This window comes from Porites lutea, chromosome 11 (assembly GCF_958299795.1).
Source record: "Porites lutea chromosome 11, jaPorLute2.1, whole genome shotgun sequence".
NCBI classification, from domain to species: domain Eukaryota; kingdom Metazoa; phylum Cnidaria; class Anthozoa; order Scleractinia; family Poritidae; genus Porites; species Porites lutea.
The window spans coordinates 24688029-24708626 of record NC_133211.1 but is presented as its reverse complement, the minus strand read 5'-3'; the positions used below and the strand labels follow the sequence as shown (position 1 = coordinate 24708626).

The window sequence follows — 20598 nt, the reverse complement described above, 5'->3', positions numbered from 1 at the left end:
GATCAGAAAGGGTATATTTATAGGCCATTTTCGAGTTCCCCCAGACGAGGTTAAGTGCTCAGCCATTGATCTTAAAATCCTCATTTCCAAAAGAAAGGTTGTGCACTTGGACTCATTTTGAAAGTAAGGGTTTTTGGAACTGGCAATTGGTCTATTGAAATATAAGGGTTTCCTAGGCAATAGACCATTGTTGGGATAAAATCTAAAAATCATGAACTTTATTTTGCGCGCTGGATCACGGCATGGTTCTCGGTACCTTATTCTTGGTACTTAATTACGTGTTTTGTTTTACGAATAAAAATCCTCGTGAAATGTACCTATGTAAATAATTCAAATCACGGAAAACAACTATTAAAAGAATGTTAAGTAATAACATAATTACAACATGCAACTTCACAAATTAAATACACAAATATTAACTCATTTTATTGCTAAGTTCCAGTTTGTTAAGTAATGATCCGGGTAAGGTGGATAGCAATTTCTTTTGTTATGCAGCAACGGTACGTGCTTTCCCACATGGGAATGTTCTCATTTTTACACAGAGAATGCATAAACCTAATGAAGGCCGTTTATGCAATAAAATGCATTTACACTCCACTTTGAAAGGGTGGTTTTTTTGAGTTAAAAGATTTTGACCAATCACAAGAGTTGAAAACAATAGCCAAGAAAAGTTTACAATTTTACATGTTCCCCACATAGGAATTTTTTGTTATTCAAACTGAGACCAGATTTTGTTATATGGAAGATGGCTGGAAAGTAAGGATGAATATATGTACTGCTTTATGAAGTTTTGTTAACTTTTGCTGTTTGAGCCAATCAGAAGTAAGTACAGACAATAGAAAAGTTAGCACCTTTTTTGCATTCCAACATGTTTGTTGCCGTTGTTGCTATCGTTCTTAACTGGACCGTTTCTTAGTCTGTTGTAAAATAACGTTACACTGTAAGGTCCTGTAAATTTGTCCAGAGGAGAGAATCTAGCTAGGAAATCTTTCAAAATGCCCTTTTTTATAATGGCCTCTTAAAATCACCATGAAAATGTAACCCCGCGAATTATTGTCTCACCAAAATCGCGAAATTCCTAGTACCAATTGAATTAGGTTTGAGAGAAGTGTACGGTGGTAAGAGGAGCTCGCTTTCGAGCTTGCCACCGTTTCAGTTGCTTGCCACTATTTTGGACTGGAAACCTAAGACTGTGGGGAAACCGCAAATAAGCCTGGAATAACCGCCGCTGGCTTTACGCCAAAACATCAAACCGTTGTTAACAGGTGACCAAACAGCCTATTATTTCCTTGACGAACCTTAACCAGGACCCAGCAATACAAAAAAATATATTTTTTCTACAATGAAGCAAGCGGGAAAAGTTATGGTGCATCCTAGCGTTGGGGATCATATATACGTTGTTCGTTCCTTGGGCTATGCTCATCATGGTAGGTTGTTTTCGTATTACGTTAGCGTTCTTTTAAACCAACGACTTATTTCAACATTTGTTATTCAGAATATTAAAAGATTTAGTAGATGTTAGCAAAAAATAAATAATAAAAATACTGAAGTGCCCATTAAGGGAATTGGCTGGGGAACTCAAAAATAGCTCCGGTCCTTTTTTTTGGAACTAAAATGAGTTTCGCTTTCTTTCGGTTTTCATTAAGAACTCACAATACCATGAAGCAATATGGCTCTTGTTTGAAGCTAAGACAGGCTGGATTTTCACAATGACAGTGACTAGGAAATCGAAAAATACCTTTTGTCTTTCGCCGGCGACAATTTTTAAGAGACGAAAGAAGGATGACTAGTTCAACTTACTGAAGCTGAAGAGAAGTCGGCAAAGCAAAAGCGACAAGTATCATTGCCTTATAAACGCAGTAAAATATTTAGCTGAAAGACCATAATATTTTTGTTTGAACCGTATACGGATGACTTTCAACTGAAGGGAGCTTTTGTCAGCTCAGTTGACTCCTAAGAGTCTACCAAAAGAATCTGAATCTCCGTACTGAGGCAACCTTACATATCAACTCGATTGTGAAAGCAATATCGGTGGCAAGAGAGAAGGAGCTAATTCTCTCTTGCGGTAGCAATATTCAGAATATTTTCATTTTTCTATTTCTCACGTACGAATCACCACAGATTCTCAGGCCCACCTGAGGAAAATCTCAGTGAGTTAGACACGTTTCAATATACAAAAACTTAAGAGTTCTCACAAAATAACTACCACTCCGAAAAATTATCGCCACTCTCGAGAAACGGGTTCCTGTATCGCAGAAAGAGGTTGTCTGGTGGTTGATTGTGGGTGTCATAATTAAACAGCGTTGTTCCTTTTATAGGAATCTTTATGGACGATAGTAAAGTTGTACATTTTCAAACACCTCTCGAAACTGGTGAAATGGACAGTTCAGAAATTGTAGAGAGCGACTTATACGACTTCATAGGGCCTAATCACTCTGAATGGTACGTTTATAAATATGGCGCAAGCGATGAAGAATTCAGCAGCAATCCGCGCGGAACATGCACCACAAAACAAAGCGATGACCCTGAAACAGTTCTTAAGCGCGCTCGAGAGGCACTGCGGGAAGGATTTGGACAGTTCAACATCGTGGGAAGTAACTGCGAGGATTTTGCACTGTATTGCAAGACCGGTCAAAGGTGTCAGGTCAGCGGTCAGTATTTGTCAGCTATGCGTAAAATAGAGGCTGCGCGTCAAGCTGCGGCAACTGGGTACAAGAGTCCTATAGTGTATGCAGGATGTGTCTTGGGATGGCTTTCGGCGAAGGATTTTCAAAGTCAAACAAACGCGAACAGCGACATAGCCTCTTCAACGGACAACAAAAATGGACAAGAGGCACCTTTAGATACGGCGCTTTAGAACGGAGAAAAATCTTATTCCACAAGTCATACCTCCACCCGCCGGTTGGCAAAAATGGAGAAAACATTAAGGCCTGTGTGTTAACGAGAGTGTCAATACTAATCAGGTGACAAGACGATCATGGTTAGAGACGATTAGCAGTTGAAAAGTAACCCCCTAACTAAGTGATCAAATTTATTTCCCTCCATCCTAAATAGTCTTTAGGTCATCAAGCAATGAATGTAACAATAGCTTCCCGACTTTTTTTGATTCTGTAGTACCTTTCTTGGACCATGCTTCACTAAACTTTAATTCTTACAAGATTACAGTTATCGGGCGCTTTTTAAGCTGATTCAAACAAATTCTTGCGACTGAGGTGATGAACTTAAAAACAAATGTGTTCAAGCCAGGTTTGGAGAAGGCGTTTTAAACAATTTTACCCATTTGATCCACTAAAACGTTCTACGATTGGTACAGGATTTAATGAAGCCGACTAAAGTAATTGTGGAATTGCACACATTTTAGGCATCCTACCGATGAGCAATTACGACTTTTAGATATTTTAAGCAACAACAATTTACCTTCTGTCGTCTTTGAATTAGAATACTGGGCCAATTTTCTAGGTATATTTTTTGGGGGGCGGCTCGAAGGCTTGACAGGCTTCGAGTGAAGAGCCAGCGAGCCGCCGAGCCACTAAGATATATACCTTTACTTGTTTTTTTTTTTTTTAACTTATCTCTTCTCTACCTCGCTTGATATCTAATACTTATCTTTCTCTGCTTTTGATACTTGTCGTGATCAGCGAGCCACCGAGCCACTATTACAATATGGTCATGTATTCTGTAGTTGCTCCGATTTTTGCTGCCTCATTTCGAAAAAGTGGTAAGCGCCCTTTTCCACTGTAATCGTTTACTGCTTTGACAGTACGTGTTACTTTATAATAGTTACACCTTTTCTCGGTTAAAATAACAGTAATTTGAGATGAAAGAAAACAGCTCCAAAAGCAAAGCTTCTAACGTCCAGATTTCCAGTGTATTTACACAGAGAGCTGTTGACACTAGGGCTCCTTTGGACTTAGTTTCTTCCTGGTGAAGACCCATGGATTCTGTTGAAAATGGATCAACATAGAGTAAATAGTTTGTTTTATTTTTAAAATAAACTGTGGTTATATATTCAGTTAAAGAGACCTTAAGATTCTAAGATGAGGACGACTACGAAAACGAGCTATTCTCAATACTAAGTTGTCCACGCGTGTGAATCAGCGTTGTTTTGGCGGCAAAACGTGATAGCTGTCGTCATTCTACAACGGGAATTAGCGTTGTAGTGACGAAACAAGTTATCAAATGCTAGAGGTTTCATCGTTTTTTCATCGGGAGAGGACGGTTTCTCGGAACAAGTTTTCCATACCAAAGAAAAACTTTTCAAGGACAGCTTCCTCATAGCGTCATTTTAACTTACGTGCGAGACCAAAATGCACATGCACGTGCCAACAAAACTGCTCCAATACGTGGCCACAGGGGAGGTTGGAAGAAAAAGCACCCGAGGAGGGGAGGGGAGGGGAGGGGAGGGGAACCTCAGAATGGTATTTCGGGTGGTTAGCAAAGAAACCTTTCCAGCAGTTATACCTAGAGAAGACAATGCAACACACTAGTTGAGCTGCGATAATGATATGGAACAAATGCACAATTACACCAGGTTCGTGGCAACACTCGCGTCCCGAGCACAAACGTATGCTACGCAGGAAACAAGAACGTCTCGTTCACATTATACTGGATACCTTTTCATGCCGACACGAGAAGCTATCTGGTATGATATGAACAGCAATGGCACAGAGCTGGAACAAGTCGTTCAAACACATCGAAGATCGTGAAGGAGCGGTTGGCTGAGAGGGTTTGGTGAACTAAATCCCAATCCCCACTCCTGAATGTTTACTTCCGTCTCAATGGGTCCTAGCCTTTGCTCACTTCCGTTAAGTTCTTACGTGTAAACAGAAGCCCTACCCGGTATGATTTTGGTGCCGGCGCAAAAGCTATCGGGTACTGTGTGAATACAGCCTTCAGCCATTAACAGCTCTGCACATGAATGACACTTCTGGGTACATTTCTGCGACGAGTCCAATGCACGACTACCGATAATTCTAAATGGGATGTTAGTGATAGAGGACAGGAAGAAGAGCCGAGAAAAATCATCAGCTCCAAGAAAATTTTCCAGTTACATTTGATAAATTGAACAAAACTAATCCAATCTAAACCTACTGCTTTTTTGCCGTTCTCGTTGCGTCGTCGTTGATTAACCTACCTAATATTGAACTGTTATCGGTATTTCAAGCAACTTAAAACGTCCGGAAGGGAAAAAAAGCTACAATCAACTATACATTTAAAGCAAGCAACTCCCTTGTACTCGTGTAACGGCTTCTTCTCGGAGCACATTCTTTAGTTAATACCGACTTTCCAAATGGGTCTTTTGTCAGTCAGCAAAAGCTAGAGCCCGGAAAAAATATTTTTGGTCTTTTGATGACATTAAATTTTCCTTTTTCTTCATAAAGTATACGACGAATGTACGCCCATACGAAGCAGAGGTTTCAATTTCGCGGGAAAACTTACCGCAAAAAAAAAAACTGGTCTGTGAAAACGCGGTTACATACTTTGGCTGTGTTCACGATATACCCGCTCTGCGCCGGCACAAGAACCATACCGTATAGGGTGATTTCGGGGAGATTTCTGTGATGGAGCGAAGCTGCGCGGCGCCGATCTCTAAAGTGGAGAGTCAAATATCGGATAGGTTTTCAAACTATACCAAACAGCTTTTCGTGTCGGCACGAAACGCTGTCCGATAAAGTGTGAACATAGCCTTAGGTTAGTTTGGTAGTTGTTCACTCCGAGTTCATGACAGAGGTTATCTAGCAGACCATTTAAATTAGCTTAACCAGCTTAAGAAAAAATAATTTTCGGCATTGCAAACTAACAAGAGAATCTATTCTTAAGTTTAGAAAATAATTTTAAGCTTAACAATCCAACGACCTTTACATTTTTTGGTCCAATGTTGATTTCTCGATTTAAGTCATTATTTTAGACAAGTACAATGTGTGCTACTTACAGGTCTTCAAAACTGGGTGTAAATCTAACTGCTCTTGCATGGCACGGGCAATTGAATCATGATCAGCCTTTGTATTAGCAAAAATAAACAAAACAATATTAATGAAAAAAATCTGTGCGCACTATATTATGGCTCCGTGAGAAAAGTACGTTTTATTTTCCCGATTCTCCTGTCCAGGGAAAGAAATAGTGCCGAGGGACAGTAAGACTGTGTCCCGAGGGACCAGATAAGTTCTTTGTTAAAAAGCCACAAACAACTTGAAGAACAATACTCAAAGAAATTATCCTTTTAAAATGTGGTATGACTTCATTTAATAAGGACATTTTCCCCAAGCATTCCCATCAGCCACTACCCACACCGTTTGTCTTTCTTTAAGATTATGCAACCTAGCCCAAGATCTCTCGCCCGACTCCGTTACGGACAAAGACAAACCCCTACTTTAAGGGTATTATTTAACCCCTCTACCACCCTTACATGCAGCAAGAGGAAAGTTAATCATCACCAACTCTGTTTGAAGGTGATTCAGGTGCTCAGTACCTTATTGATAAGCCCGCATCGGATCAAGTCGTCGGCCATTTCGCTACCCTTATCTCCTGCAAATGAAAGAAAAAAATATACAACACCGGATTATTGTTGAGTTTTTTTAATGTTTTGAGCCGTTATTCTTATGTTTCACTCAATATGGCGGCAGCTCTCACTGTTTGAATTTTGATAAATGTCGTGACACAGTTCCTTTAGTAACAAAAAAAAGGCCGTAAAACTTTCTCGTTTCAACAATCAGCAGCACCGCCCAACTTAATGTAACCAATCATGATAGTAAAACTATACCTTGGTGCAGATCACACATCAGATGTCTGTTCATCTTGTCATCTAACTTAAGAAGTAGTTCCAGCTACAGAAACAAAAATATTGCAAAATGCATTCAATGCTTCGCGGGCATAGAATAGGATGAGGCCCTATGGCATAGAACATCTCCAAAACGCTAAAAATTTCTCACCCAATGACTTACTAAGCCCATTTGATCATATTCATCGTTATTGGTATTCGAGATTCACATTCACATTTAGACTTCAGATTCTGTGATTTTCATGTTTTGTGCTATCTCATTTTATCTAATGACAACAATGCACGCGCAAGTGTACTTAATAATTCCAGCGTACCGTAAGCTTACAGAAAAATCCTGAAAAATTATCGCAATACTTGTTTTAACTGTTCAGAGCAAACTCAAGCTTGCCTAGACAAAAAAGATCAACATTCAGTTTTAACGCACATAGTAAGTTCTATGCATACTAGCAAGCGTGGTTGTTATGTTACGATGAAAGTATTGTAGATAAATAAACGGAAATGTTACCACACATTTCACTACCTGGTCTTGCTGTTTTCCATCGCCACAGTCCTGAGTTTTAAGTTTGATTTGACATTTATTTATGACGAGCTGTAAACGCCAAAAAAATGTGAAGAATAGAGTTAAGGAGAATTTTTATTGTCAGTGTGGGGCAATTTTCACGTTCATACGAATGCAAACCTAAACTGGCTTAACGAGCGCAAATAAAGTTACGTTCACACAATCGTTCACACGGGCATTAACGGACGAATTTTCGACTGGATGAAAACTTTGACCGGACCGTGACTTCGTTCACACCGGACCGTTCAATATTTTCGTTCTGTTCACACAAAAAGTTTTAACAGCTAGGAGTCTAAGTTTTGGCTCGGTTAAGGTGGTTCCGAGGCTCAGTCTCCAGCCTTGGGTGTCTCGTGTTTGAGCTACAATGTAAAAGTCTTCAGCATTAGGTCTGTGCGGTCATCATGTCGGACCGCGGACAAATTTTTGTTTGGCATTATCTAACGACCGACCACTATTCGAAGCTCTACCTAAGGGTGAACGCAAAAAAGAGGTCGACTGAGTTTTGGAGTGTGCAGCGGGAGAAGCGCGAGGGCAATAAAAAATAGCAGAAGGGAGGGGTAGGAAAGAAGACTTCCGTCCCCACCCCTTCCCAGTTCAATTGTTTTTTCCTCCTTTTCACCTATCCCCTTGAGAGTGTGAATTGCTTCTCCCACTTTAGTAAAACTATAAAAGGGAACGAAAACCACTGCTACACAGGCTAGAAATTTGTTTTCATATAATTGCTGTAGCACTAACCACCCTCCTGGTTTCTTCTTCATACTGATCATCATTCTCACTAAGTACTGATTCCACTCCTTCAGGTGTAGTTGGTCTGAAAACATAAAGCAAAGCAAAGATAAAGCGAAGATCAACAACTGCATAAGTCCTTCGATCTTCAGGGGATAGTGCAATAGAGAGAAGTCGTTACGTCACGTTGCCATGGTAGCAAAATTTCTGGACGACAACAAACCAAAAACGTCACTTAAAAAGTGAATTTGCACTGTTTCAAACTTCATTAATTTTATTCAATTTCATTTAATTTGTCAAATGTTCGCGAAATGTCCGGGTTGAATCCCAAAGGATGGTATCTAAGTTTACAAAAAAGAAAAGAATGTTTTTGTTGTGTTCACCTACTCTATAAAGCGGGCGCGTGAAATTAGCAGGTGTTAGATCGCAGTCGTGCAACAACGGCTAAGAAATGTACCAAAAAAGCGTCGGATGCAGGTGCAAACTTGTTGTTTAACTAATCTAAACCGATTTCTTTTTTGTCATTCTCGTTGCTGTCGCCATCGTCCTTGCTTAAACTCCTTTTTGTTGTCATCCAAAAATTTAGCTCCCATGGTAACGTTACGTCACACTTATCCTCTCCGTTGTTTTCATTAATACTTATCCAATGTCTAGTGGTTTATCCAATGGAGAGCGCTGTCCAGATTTTGAACACCTCGGGCCTTGACAAGGGCCTGAGACCATATTCACCTGGTAAGTTTTTTATTTTCCTAATGTGGTGTACAGTCAAATCTGTATTAAGCGATCACAATTGGGGGAATTGCTTACCGGCCGCTCAATACAGGTTTGACAAACCTAAGGGTTATTCAAGAAAATCAAAACGGTGAAATAGCGAAATATCTCTCCCAAGAACAATTAACCTCAAACCGTCTCTACCACTTCTTGGCGAGAAGAAAGGAAGTAAAAGACCACTAAACGATCTATTAGAGCCATTAGAGAATGCAATATCTCATATTCTCTATGCTCATTCCTGCGATTACTGAGCGCAAGTGTAATCAGCTGGATAGGAATATTCTAGCGCTGCCAGTTCGCTCGGTTGGCCTGGGCCGTGGAAACCCGTCCCTTGAAGCAAGGCGCGAATATGCTTTGTCTGTCAAAGTAACAAAGCCCCTTGGTATCTCAGTCACATCAGTTACCTGAAGATTCCCTCACAAAACTAGCACAACAGGAAGTGAAAGATTAAAGGAACTCGATTACAGGGCAGAGCGTATTAAGGAGATGGCACCAAGAAAGATTTAGCGAGCATTAGATCTGGCGACAGAAAAGGGATCATCAGCATGGCTTACAGTGCTTCCCCTCTAGGATTTGGGCTTTAACCTGAATAAGAGGGAGTTCCGTGATGCTGTTAAACTACGCTACGACAGACCAGTAGAAGATATCCCCTCCACACGTGCTTGTGGGGAAGCCTTTACGGTTGATTACTCTATGATTTGCAAACTAGGAGGTTTTATTACTCAACGCCACAACGAGCTAAGAGATCTCATAGCTGAATTTCTGAGTATGGTGTGTAGCGATGTCGAGATCGAGCCCGTACTTCAAGACATCTCCGGCGAACATTTAAACAGAGGATCTAACAAGCCTCAGGATGCGAAGTTAGATATCCACGCGCGTGGTTTCTGGGAGTGACATCGATCATCATTCTTCGATGTGAGGGTCTGTCACCCTAATGCTGTATCGTAGAGGGACCTAGAGCCACAACAAATTTATCGTATCCATGAGAACGAGAAAAAGTGTCTCTACTCAAAGAGAGTCCTGAACATCGAGCATGGAACATTTACACCTTTGGTCTTCACCACAACTGGCGGAATGGGAAAGGAGTGCTTGATGTATCATAGCCGTTTAGCACAGCTAATTGACATCAAAAAAAGGGAGCAGTATGCCAAAACTATCTCATGGATCAGAACCAGAACCTCATTGGCACTCTTGAGATCTGCGTTGGTTTGTCTTAGAGGCTCTAGGACAAGAAGAGTGCCATGTGACATTAAGAATGTTCATATTGACGTCGAAGTTGTTGAAGGAGCCATTCAATCGGACTGTTGATAAGTTTCCTTACTTTTAAATGGCAAATATTCGTCAATAACGCATTCAGAACGCTATTTAATTTTCCTCTTTTTTAGTGATTTTCTTAGTAAGAATGCAATTGACCTTGAAAATAGACTTTTTTTTTAAATCGAAATGGATTGTGTTAATCGAAATGAAATGTTTTTAATTCGAATATATTTTTTTAAGTAAAAAAATTGTTTTCTAATGAAAACTAAGTGTTTTTTTTTAAAAGAAAGGAATCGTAAATAGCGTTTTGACGGAACAGTTTTTCAAGTGAATTAATTGTGAATAGGATTTTAATAGTTCTGTTAGCATTGTTATCAATAAAATATGTTAAAAAAAGACCACTTAACGCAATACTCATGTGTATACATTGCACTAGTATGTCGAAGTATGATACATCTTGTCAAAGTGACCGTTTAACAGAGGTGAAGACAATACAAAAAAATTCGATGGGACCTCGGAAAAGGTGACTGCCTAATACAAGTAAGTTCGAAATGGCAGGTTTGTAGAGGGTGCCTGCTTCATAGAGGTTTGACAGTAAATCAATAGGAATTTACAAACCGTTGTCTTGGTCTCGACTCTTTTCTTTGCTGCATTCCAGTCAGTGGAAAAAGACCATTTCTAGCCAATGGAAAAAGTGTTTGTTTTAATTACAAAAGAATCATAGACACATGAAAATTAATACGTCCAACAACAAATACGATTAAAGGAGAAATTTTCCCTTCAAATCAAAAGCTATCCAAATGCCATCACCATTAAGTCCAAATCTCAAGTCAAGCAAGTCTCGATAATGGGAAGGGTGACGATAATAAGGCCAGTTCTTCTGCCCCCACCCACCTCCGAACACCAAGCTGAGTAAACTTTATTGTAGATGCATGTCATCTCTCTAGGCATTTTGGTCGCTACTGACAAAAGGACATCTTCAAAGTTGTGAGTTAGAGTCATGGAACTACATAGTATAACAAACGAGTACTGAAAATCTTGCAATAGATATTACTTTCCAAATGATAACTCTCGAACATTAACATAATGTATTTTCTATCTGATCACCCACCTAACTTCTTCCAGATACTTTTCAAGCTCAAGTGCTGGAGCTTTCCCTCGCCTGCAAAACATTAAGGCAACATCAAAAACGTGATAAGATTGTTTAGTCGTGTTTTTTAGTAATCTAAATTTAACCTTCTATATTGTAAACTTAAAATTGTTAAAACGTACTCTTCGGACATAAAAATGTTGAAATGACAGTGTACCTTATACTTTCCATAATGTAAAAATTTGTTACTTTTTTTAATTAAATGAAAGCATCATGATGAAAGATTTTGCCACAAACGCATGTTGATGGAACTTTAAATCACAAATAACATGATAAAAAGTATCTTATCTTGTTCCAAATAACAGTTTAAATTACATGTTCTTGATACTCCACTACTCAGCTTTTCAATCAATACAAAAAGTTATTACGGAGCTTTTACATCGACGACGACAACCGCGACGGCAGCGAAAAATCAGTTCAATTTTAAAATGAATTCAAGTTTTTCACAAACTTTGTCGCGTCTATTTCAATTCGCGAAAAAAGTCAAATGGAGGCGAATTTCCCTGGAGTTGATTTCTTGAGAACCGCATTCAAGTTTAGAAAGAGATAGAAAAACTCGTCGTCGTTTGTTCACGTCCTCCATAAAAGTGATGTTACACGAGACGATTCGCAACGACGATTTTTAGCGCAACACAGCGTTGCAACATTGTTTCGAATAACTACAACATTGTTCCAACATTGGAACCCTGTGTTGCGCAATAAATCGTCGTTGCGAATCGTCCGGTGTAACATCACCTTAAAACGTGAAATTAGGGATTTTCACGTCGTAGTCGTGCAGTGACGGCAAAGGAATATACAAGAAAACGTGATGCACGTGCAAAGTTGTTGTTTTTCTTAATAAATCTAGACAGCTTTTTTAAAGTTAACGTTGTCGTCGCCTTCGTCGTTACTAGAGTTCCCTATTAATTGTGTTTTATTGTGAGGGAACGAAATGAGAATATCTATCATACTTCCAATTCTTTTTACTCCCATCTCTAAATTTTAGAACAGCCAGCACTCTTTCTGGGTCAGTGTCTTCACGATTGTCTGGAGGAGCAACTAAAAAAGAAAAAACAAATTTGACATTATATCAATACGCATTACAAGTCAGCAGTGTTATGAACAAAGTAATGCATTTCATAAAGTATTAGTTAAGGCTGTATTCTCGACGCTAAAGTATTTTAGTATTTTTCACCTATTCCGGTCATAAGCCACACCGGATATAAGCCCCTCACTTTATAAGCTCTTTTAAAACCCCTAAGGAAGCTGTATATGAAGATATTATGAGCGGCAGTTAACGGTATTCGCGTCCGATCTGTTAGCCAAACTGATCTCCATACATTTCTTTGAGAAATAAGTTGAGAGATCAAAGCATTTTCCTTTTGGTGAATCATTTTCTTTATTCTCATAACTTTTTCTCTTGATTATGTATTCATACTGCGGGGAGAAAAATTAAGTTGTTCACTCTTGGAACTATACACGGGTTAAACCATGAAGAAATTTGTAACTCTTAAGTCATAATACCATCGCTGTCCACCATACAATGAGCTGCAAGCAACCTGAGCGAATGGACCTACAACAAAATAATGAACAAACAAAACCTAGTCATTACTGATTTAACAGCATTTTCTAAACACATAGCTGTATATGTATATCGCCATTATTACTTACTACGACAAAATCAAATAACAACTAAAACCTCCCGAATGAATGCCATTCATCCTCTGTGGGTATTTAGGTAGCACACTGTTAATCTCCATAGTATGCATACAGTATGTTCGCCAGTCCATCATGTATGTTCAGGTTAAAATTTTCTAACCTGGGTTGATTCTCAATTTCAATGGTCTCCTAGCACCAGCTATTCATGAATTAAGGCTAGGAGACAAAGAAAATTGAGAATCAACCTAAGTTAAAAAATTTTAACCTGAATTTAATTTTGACCTGTAACATATGCATAAGTGTTATCACACAATTTTATATACATCAGTTTTTCTGATGTATAAATTAGGAAATACACATGTACCGATCGAGGTTTCAACTGTTTAAAGCAAAACTTTCCATAGGGCATTGAACTATATAGTTTTCTATTCCAGTTAGGGATGGAAATACAAGGATAATGATGTTTCTTAAAACAGAATGATGTGAAAAATGTAAAAACCGATCTAGAGCAGGTAGAAGCCAGTTATTTAAATCTAATTGTCTACATTTCTGGATGGCAATGAACTGTTGTCACCAAAAGCTTCTTTTTGCACAACATTAGAGATGAACCCTCTACTCAATGGAGAATATCCACATCCTTGTCATCCAACTGGCAAATAAGGGTGCCCCGTCCACCCTGGAATAAGTGCTTGTTTGAGAAATAACACGCATAAAAAAGCTGTAAGCTAAAAGTATCATATATATCAGAACCTCAAACAAACTGGGATGTAGTAGCAAATCTCTTGCTGTGGGTCGATCTGCAGGATTTTCAGCTAAACATCTCCGTATGAAATCCTGTCAGAATGAACAATTTGCGGAAGAAAATGTCAAACAAAATATAATAATAACTTCATGATTAGAAAATTTGTCCAACAATGGAAATTGCATGAAGATTTAAACACTTTCTTATGATTATTATCACAAAAATTTAACAGTTGCATAGGGTTGGGTTCTAGCAGTGCCCGGTCGCCCCTGGCATCTAACTTTTGCACCAGGCGACTAGAAAATCTTAGTTTTTTTTCATAGAAATTCACATGATGGGCATGCTGGGTTTCACAGGTTCAGAGCGCTGGACTCCCTTTGCATTACATAAAGCATTGTACTGAATGCAGCCCTCTTACATGTAGCTAAAAACAAGCCAAACAATAATTTTTGAGACACTCGCTGACTCGCTGACATTCTCTAGTAGCACATATTTCTTGTTTCAGCATTTTAAACTTAAAGGTGATGTTACACTGGACAATTTGCAACAACGATTTTTAGCGCAACACTGCATTACAGCATTGTTGCAGCATTGTTTTTAAATGGTTTCAACATTGTTCCAACATTAAAATGCTGTATAGCACTTAAAATTGTGGTTGTGAATTGCCCCATGTAACATCACCTTAAGTGAAGTGTCCAGCACAATAACACAAAGCCTCTTGCTGCTTGGTTAAAAGTGTCTGTTGTCACATGCATGGACAGTACCTTTTGAAGTGGTTGTTCTAATCCTTGAATTGCTTTGGTGATATTTTCTTTCAGCACAGGACCTTCTATGTCATGCAGTTCTAGGGCTGCCATCTACAATATGAGAGACGAAATGAGGCATTGGCCATCTATTTAGATTCATAAGTGAGCCACTGGATGCCTACAGTGGTTGATCAGGCCCTTTTTTTCGACAGAATGAAGCAAATTGGTGTTTTGCCTCTCCTTCACGCATGAGACACTGAGCCTTTGCCGCATAATAGTGCTACATCTTGAACCAGTGACCACGTTCACTTTATTTCCAGCATCCACAGACAGTAAGGTTGGCACAATATTGTGACTCTTCATAGGAAAACATGGCTTATCAAACATTGCAAACTGGGTCAAACCGGGTTTTCTTTCAAAGACCACAACCTGAGGTCTGCACAGCAGCTTACTCTAAAAATTCTAATAGGTAAATAAATAAAAGTTATTAATATTATTCCACCAAATCATACCTCAAGGGCACACATTCCAAATGCATATATATCAACAGCACAGTCTATAACATGCCCAGGTTTTCCTAAAAATGAACATAGAGGATATTACATGGCCACGCGGAGATACAAAATTTCTCATGTAATGTTTTTTTTATTATATAAAAATCAATGAAATACCAAACCATTCCACTATGATAGTTTTTTTGCTGTGAAAGGTGCGATTTATCATGGAGCTATAACAACGGAGATCTTTTCACGTGTGAAGATAACATGTTATTTTAACATGTGAAGATATCATGTTTTCACGTGAAAACTCACCTGGTATTTCATTGGTATTTATTTAACAGGGTCCGAAATTAACTTTTTAATACGAGCGCCAACTGGCGATCAAGTATAAATTTTTGGTCGCCAGAGGGCAAATTGTGGTCGCCAAAAATTCCCCCTCCCTTATTTTCAAATAAAAGTTTAAACACGAATAAAAAATGCATGGTATGGACGTTTTTGTGCTTAAAAATGGCAATACTTCCGCTCCCGATACCAGAAAGAAACCGTACTTGTATGAGTGAAGTCTCATTTTTTCCACAAATTACTTTTTGGAGATATACATGTAAAGCCATCTGATCTAGAACGTAGGAACAGAAAGCTGTCTGCCCATGACTGCACCGGATCATATCAAAACTATTTTCTTCCAATAACTACCACGAAACAATCCACAAAACAACCACAAAACATAGCCGCCATGTTGCTCGTACCAGGCCACATTTTTTTGTGCCACATTACTCGTAATGGCGGCTTGGAAACGTTCAACTCGTATTGATAGTAGCTGCTGTGGAGGTATTATTGCAGGAAGCTTCGTTTCACTTTTAATTAAAAAATATCAGCAGGAAAAAAAGTAAGACACCTGTTGGCAAATAGCTTCGAGGTTTCAATTCTCCGAACGTTTAAGTCCACAATAACAACCAGCTTTACAAGTTGCTAGCTGGCGACCAGCTATGAAATTCTGGTCGCCAAGACTGAATTTTTAGTCGCATTGGCGACCAGGAAGGCGCAATTTCGGACCCTGTTTAATACATTGTAATTATGTCATCCAGTGTCATTCAGGTGGCTAAACATAAGAGTTTCATGATACTTGACACATCTACAGTACATACCATACTCAGGAGCTATGAAGTGCATGTTGCGTCTTTCATCTCTGTAAGTCTTCACATGGGTATGAATAGTGTCAGGAGCCACTGGGAAAAAATTTTTAAAAAAAGTTGCTTTCAGCCCCTTAATATCAATAAGGGTAAAAACAGTTTAACATATTAAGGCGCCTACAATAGACCTTTTTAGTGATACGGCAGCCATATTGAATTAATTGGATTTAAGGAGTATTATGGGATGCCCAGGGGATATGAGCACAATCCGATATACGGGTAAATACGGTACTCACATCAGTATTTACGCATGCTTTTCGGGCCAATTTTTCTTTAAGTTTTCGTAGAAAAAGATTGTAAATAATGGGAAAAAAAGATCATTGTGCCGTGTTTGGATGTAATAATGATCGCCTTTTTCCCGAGAAATATACATTGAAGTTCTCTTCTGCCCCAAAAGCGCACGTAAATACTGAGCGAGTGCCCCCTGGGCATCCCATAATACTCCTTGAAATCTAATAAATTAAATATGGCTGCCGTTTTGGTAAAAAGGTCTATTGACAGAACTAGCTGGCCAAACCAGAGAAGTCTAAAGAGAATTGGAAGACTTCCACTATTAATCCAGACTATCCAGCCAGATCAGCCTATTCCTAGAAATAGCATGCACTGCAGAGAATGGCTTTGAGCAAAGACTTTGAGAACAGACTTTCAGTTCAAGGCTGTGCTCTAGCAAAGCCCAGAGGTCCCTGGCACCTAACTTTTGCTCTCAGCGACCAGAAAATCTTACATTTTTCATACAAATCATATGCTGGGCACCTTTGATTATCCAGGTTCAGGTTCCCTTCAATTTTCCTTAGAGCATAGCCTTGCAGTTCAAAATGACCAGTCAAGCCAGGCCATTCTGGCTTATAGCAAGTACCCTTAGTTAATGAGCAGGAAAAAGGGTATGTGGTGTGAGTAATCTCTGGCTCTTGTTGGGATATCAGCATTTCATAACTGTGGTTATGATTGTTTTAAGCACATGGTTAGGTTGCTAGTTGGGTAGGCAGAGTGTGATATATCACCTGGGGTCTTTAGATCCCTCTTAAAGTGACAAACTGACCTGAGCCTATTTTGATAAGTCCATTGTGCTGGATAAATATTGTATCACATGATAAGTTCCCATGGACAATAGGGTTTTCACAACCATGAAGATAGCTGAAGAGATATAAGTCAGAAGAAAGCATTTATAAAAAAAAAATGCTTTGTTTCAAACTAACCTGAAAAGGCTACTGTATTGACTAGGGAAATTGTAAGGATACTACGAATGATATTTGATATTCCCTTAGACATTAAATTAAGTGGATCAGTTGATGTTTTTAAATCTAGATTGAAAACTTATCTTTTCAGACTTGCTTTCATTTGACTTTTTGTTTTAGTGTTATTGTTAGTTAGTTATTTTCTTTTTTGACTGTAAAGCGATATAGAGCTTTTGTATATACCGCTATACAAATAAAGTTATTATTATTATTATTATTATTATTATTATTATTATTATTATTACGAAAGCAAATAGTGAGATTTTGAAACACCGTTAGGTTATAGTTTAATACCAGCCGCCATTCTGGAGAGGGACAGGTTCATACACTTTGGCCATACATGGTGCATGATTTGTTAAAAATATTAGAAATACAAGTTTGTAAGAAAATGGTGGCTCTTTGTCTGTAAGGATACTTTGATGGGGGGTTGGGGGGGAGGATGTTGGACAGGGATTTGTTTTAGTACTGGTGGAAAATCTTGGGATTCTACATGGTGTTGCCTTCCAGGGAAGAAGAACTTCCTTTGCCCAACTGAGCTCAGTTAATGAAAGTCGCATTCAACACACAAATTAGCTGACTTATTTTTCATCTGGCAGGCAGTTGTTAAAGGCTATAATAAAAAGCTCATGCCTTGCAGTTACCTTAGAGCTGACAAAATTTGCCTCAACCACTTTTTCCAAACCTGTAAAGGAAACAGTTTGATAAGAAAGAGAGAGACCCAATGACTTTAGTATAACACTGAGTGAACAAATTAAACTGTGAATTAATACAATGTAAGTTTTGCTGTTAACCTTTTCATTCAATGTTTTGTAATTACTCTTCCTCGTCTTCTTCAGGAACTGTTTCAGTGAACCAGATGTCATGTATTCTGTGATGAAGATGACACGTGGAGTTTCAGATCGAGCGTCGGTCCAAAACTTGTGAAAGTTCACAATGTTTGCATGCTATAAAAGAAAGCAAAAAACAAAGGTTGGCTTTCTTTTGTTCGCACCATTTGGGGTTTCAGTAAGTGCTGATGACCAACGAAATGCATCGGTTACTTTTCTCAGAGAAGTTGGCTACTTTTTTCCTTGAAAGAAGTAGCAAAAAATATAATTATCATAAAATCTGAATGAAAACATAACGGCCCATTGGTTTTGTGATATGCTTTACTTATGCAAACGCTGTATTTCAGTCAAAGGGAGAATTTGACATGAAACTGGGTCACCTAATAATAATAATAAAAATAATAATTTATAACTTTATTTCTATAGTGCTCTTATCCTATGTTCAAGGCACTTTACAGTCATGTAAAGAACATTATTGATAAATATTTACAAATTTACAACCATATCCTAATTATATTTACAATGAGTAAAAAAAAAGGAAAAAATTAAAACTAAAGCAACTATTAAACTATTTTATTTATAATGATTAAAAAAGGGGAAAAATTAAAACTAACACAATATATACAAATCAATAGAAAAAATGATCCTAGGTCATCAACCCAGTGTTGTCTAGAATTTATTCAGGTAATACTACATACATCCAGCTGAATCAGGTTTTCAAAGACAGCTTTAACAGTGTCCTAAAGAAAAATAAAGAAACCATTTACAATAGGCAAATGACACAAAAAATACATTATTCTAAGCTTTGAGGTAGTTGATCTAAATTAATATTGATAATAGTCCTAGGGTACGAGGCCGTAAAAATGATAGAAAATTGGCACAGAGGAGCGTCCACAGGATTTAAGCACCAGTATGCACAGCAAAAACACACATTAAAAACAAATTGTACCTCTTGGCTTTTAAATGATTTTCTCTCAGAAAATTGCACTTCATTCCAAACCACCTCAACTCCTTCCTCAGTGTCCATAGCAAGGAAAGAGTGATCTATGCCAGGAACATCTCGCTGCATCACCTACAGATAAAAAACAAACATAACAATAATAATAATTTTTAGTTTTTAATATATCCATAAGTCGAGCTGAAGCCGTTTAACTTACCATAATACTGTTTAGTTTTTAAATTAATAATTTTCTGTCCCCAAATCATGTCTTAAAATAATCAGAAAAATATATTATTATCCGCATTATATAGCCTGCTCCATGAGCAAGTAACAGGAAGGAAATCTTGTGTTCTGATAGGGTAACCAAGCAGGCAAGATGGCCCATCTTGCAAGCTCAAGGCTGTGTTCTAAGAAAAACTGAAAGGAGCCCAATGCTCTGAACCTGTGAAACCCAGAGTGCCCAGCATATGGTTTTGTTAGAAAATACTAAGATTTTCTACTGGGTTTGTACCCTTTTTTGAACAAAAAGTTCAAGGACTTTTCAAGGACTTTTAAGGACACATTTCCCATTTTTCAAGGACTCCATTTAGTGCAAAAAAGACTCTCGAGTCTGCATCTTCTTTAGTTCTTGCAAAACGTGAGCAATTTTATCCTGAATGTCTTTCCTGCGTTAGGCACTTAAGAAGTCAAGACTTATGTTTTTGATCAAGCATGCGGTCAAGATGGTTAGATATTATAGACTGAGGCAAGGTTGAGGTCAATAAAAATGTATAAAAGAACGAGGCCAATATCCAGCTTTCTTGACCAAACAAGCTTGGTTAATAAATGACGTTTTATTTGGCCAAAAAGAGAAATTTTTTCTCGTGGGACTAACACAGGAAATCCCAAGCGGGGACGATGGGGCACTCAGGTAGCCAATCAGAACACAGGATCTGCTTCATCTTACCTGCTTGCAGATTCAGACACATAACAAAGCTGAACATTGGCCATGCTCCTGTTTTTCCTTAACAGACCTCAAATTCATCCCTGATCAATCCAGCCATCTTGACCTCTTGGTTGGTCAAATAATGACACTACATACTGAGGTACTTCTTTTTTAGACTTTCTATAACACTGCTATTTTTGCCTTACATTTGGCCGTTTAACTTTGAAACAAAAAGGCCATAGGAACTTTGAAACAGATGTATGTGCTCCCCCTAGCTAAATAAGCTTAGTTTAACAATAACCTCTTGCCGTCTCTTCTCCCATCTTCCACAAGGGCTCTGCTCAACCACATCATCAACATCATCATCACTTTCGTCTCCAGAATGTTCATGTTGAACCTCTTTTATTCCAAGTGCAATATTGCCAGCCATTATTTTACTTCACTCACAGCGAACTGTGACACTTCTCTCAGACATGGCCGACGACGGAAGAAGAACGGTCAAGCAAAATTTCAGAGATAGCGAGGACTGGGTATGAGTTTGGGTACATAACAATAATCATATATGACATATGTATTATTTACATCCGCTGTCCAACATCTCATGGCTGGCTCAT

At 38.4% G+C, this 20598-nt stretch overlaps 2 protein-coding genes across 4 annotated transcripts; one reads left to right on the top strand and one right to left on the bottom strand.

The window, feature by feature from the left end:
- Positions 1 to 1090: 1090 nt before the first annotated feature.
- On the top strand, positions 1091 to 3294 carry LOC140951440 (uncharacterized). The gene is made up of 2 exons (XM_073400692.1): positions 1091 to 1427; positions 2319 to 3294. Exons 1-2 carry the CDS (start codon positions 1343 to 1345, stop codon positions 2855 to 2857), a joined length of 624 nt encoding a protein of 207 aa, XP_073256793.1. The 5' UTR covers positions 1091 to 1342; the 3' UTR covers positions 2858 to 3294.
- Positions 3295 to 3598: 304 nt separating this feature from the next.
- LOC140951416 (nuclear receptor-binding protein-like) lies at positions 3599 to 20490 on the bottom strand. Of its 3 annotated transcripts, XM_073400663.1 has the most exons (20): positions 20286 to 20490; positions 19069 to 19191; positions 18818 to 18859; positions 18084 to 18236; positions 17934 to 17974; positions 17097 to 17191; positions 16013 to 16093; positions 14880 to 14944; positions 14386 to 14478; positions 13630 to 13713; positions 12745 to 12793; positions 12192 to 12279; positions 11203 to 11253; positions 10710 to 10769; positions 8073 to 8148; positions 7299 to 7367; positions 6761 to 6824; positions 6470 to 6525; positions 5933 to 5999; positions 3599 to 3941 (listed from the first exon to the last, which is right to left on the bottom strand). In XM_073400663.1, coding segments are annotated over exons 1-20 (1488 nt in total). In that variant the 5' UTR covers positions 20415 to 20490; the 3' UTR covers positions 3599 to 3939. The 3 variants fall into 3 exon arrangements, with proteins under 3 accessions (XP_073256764.1, XP_073256767.1, XP_073256765.1); XM_073400666.1 differs by lacking the exon at positions 7299 to 7367; XM_073400664.1 differs by lacking the exon at positions 18818 to 18859.
- Between the last annotated feature and the right edge of the window lie 108 nt (positions 20491 to 20598).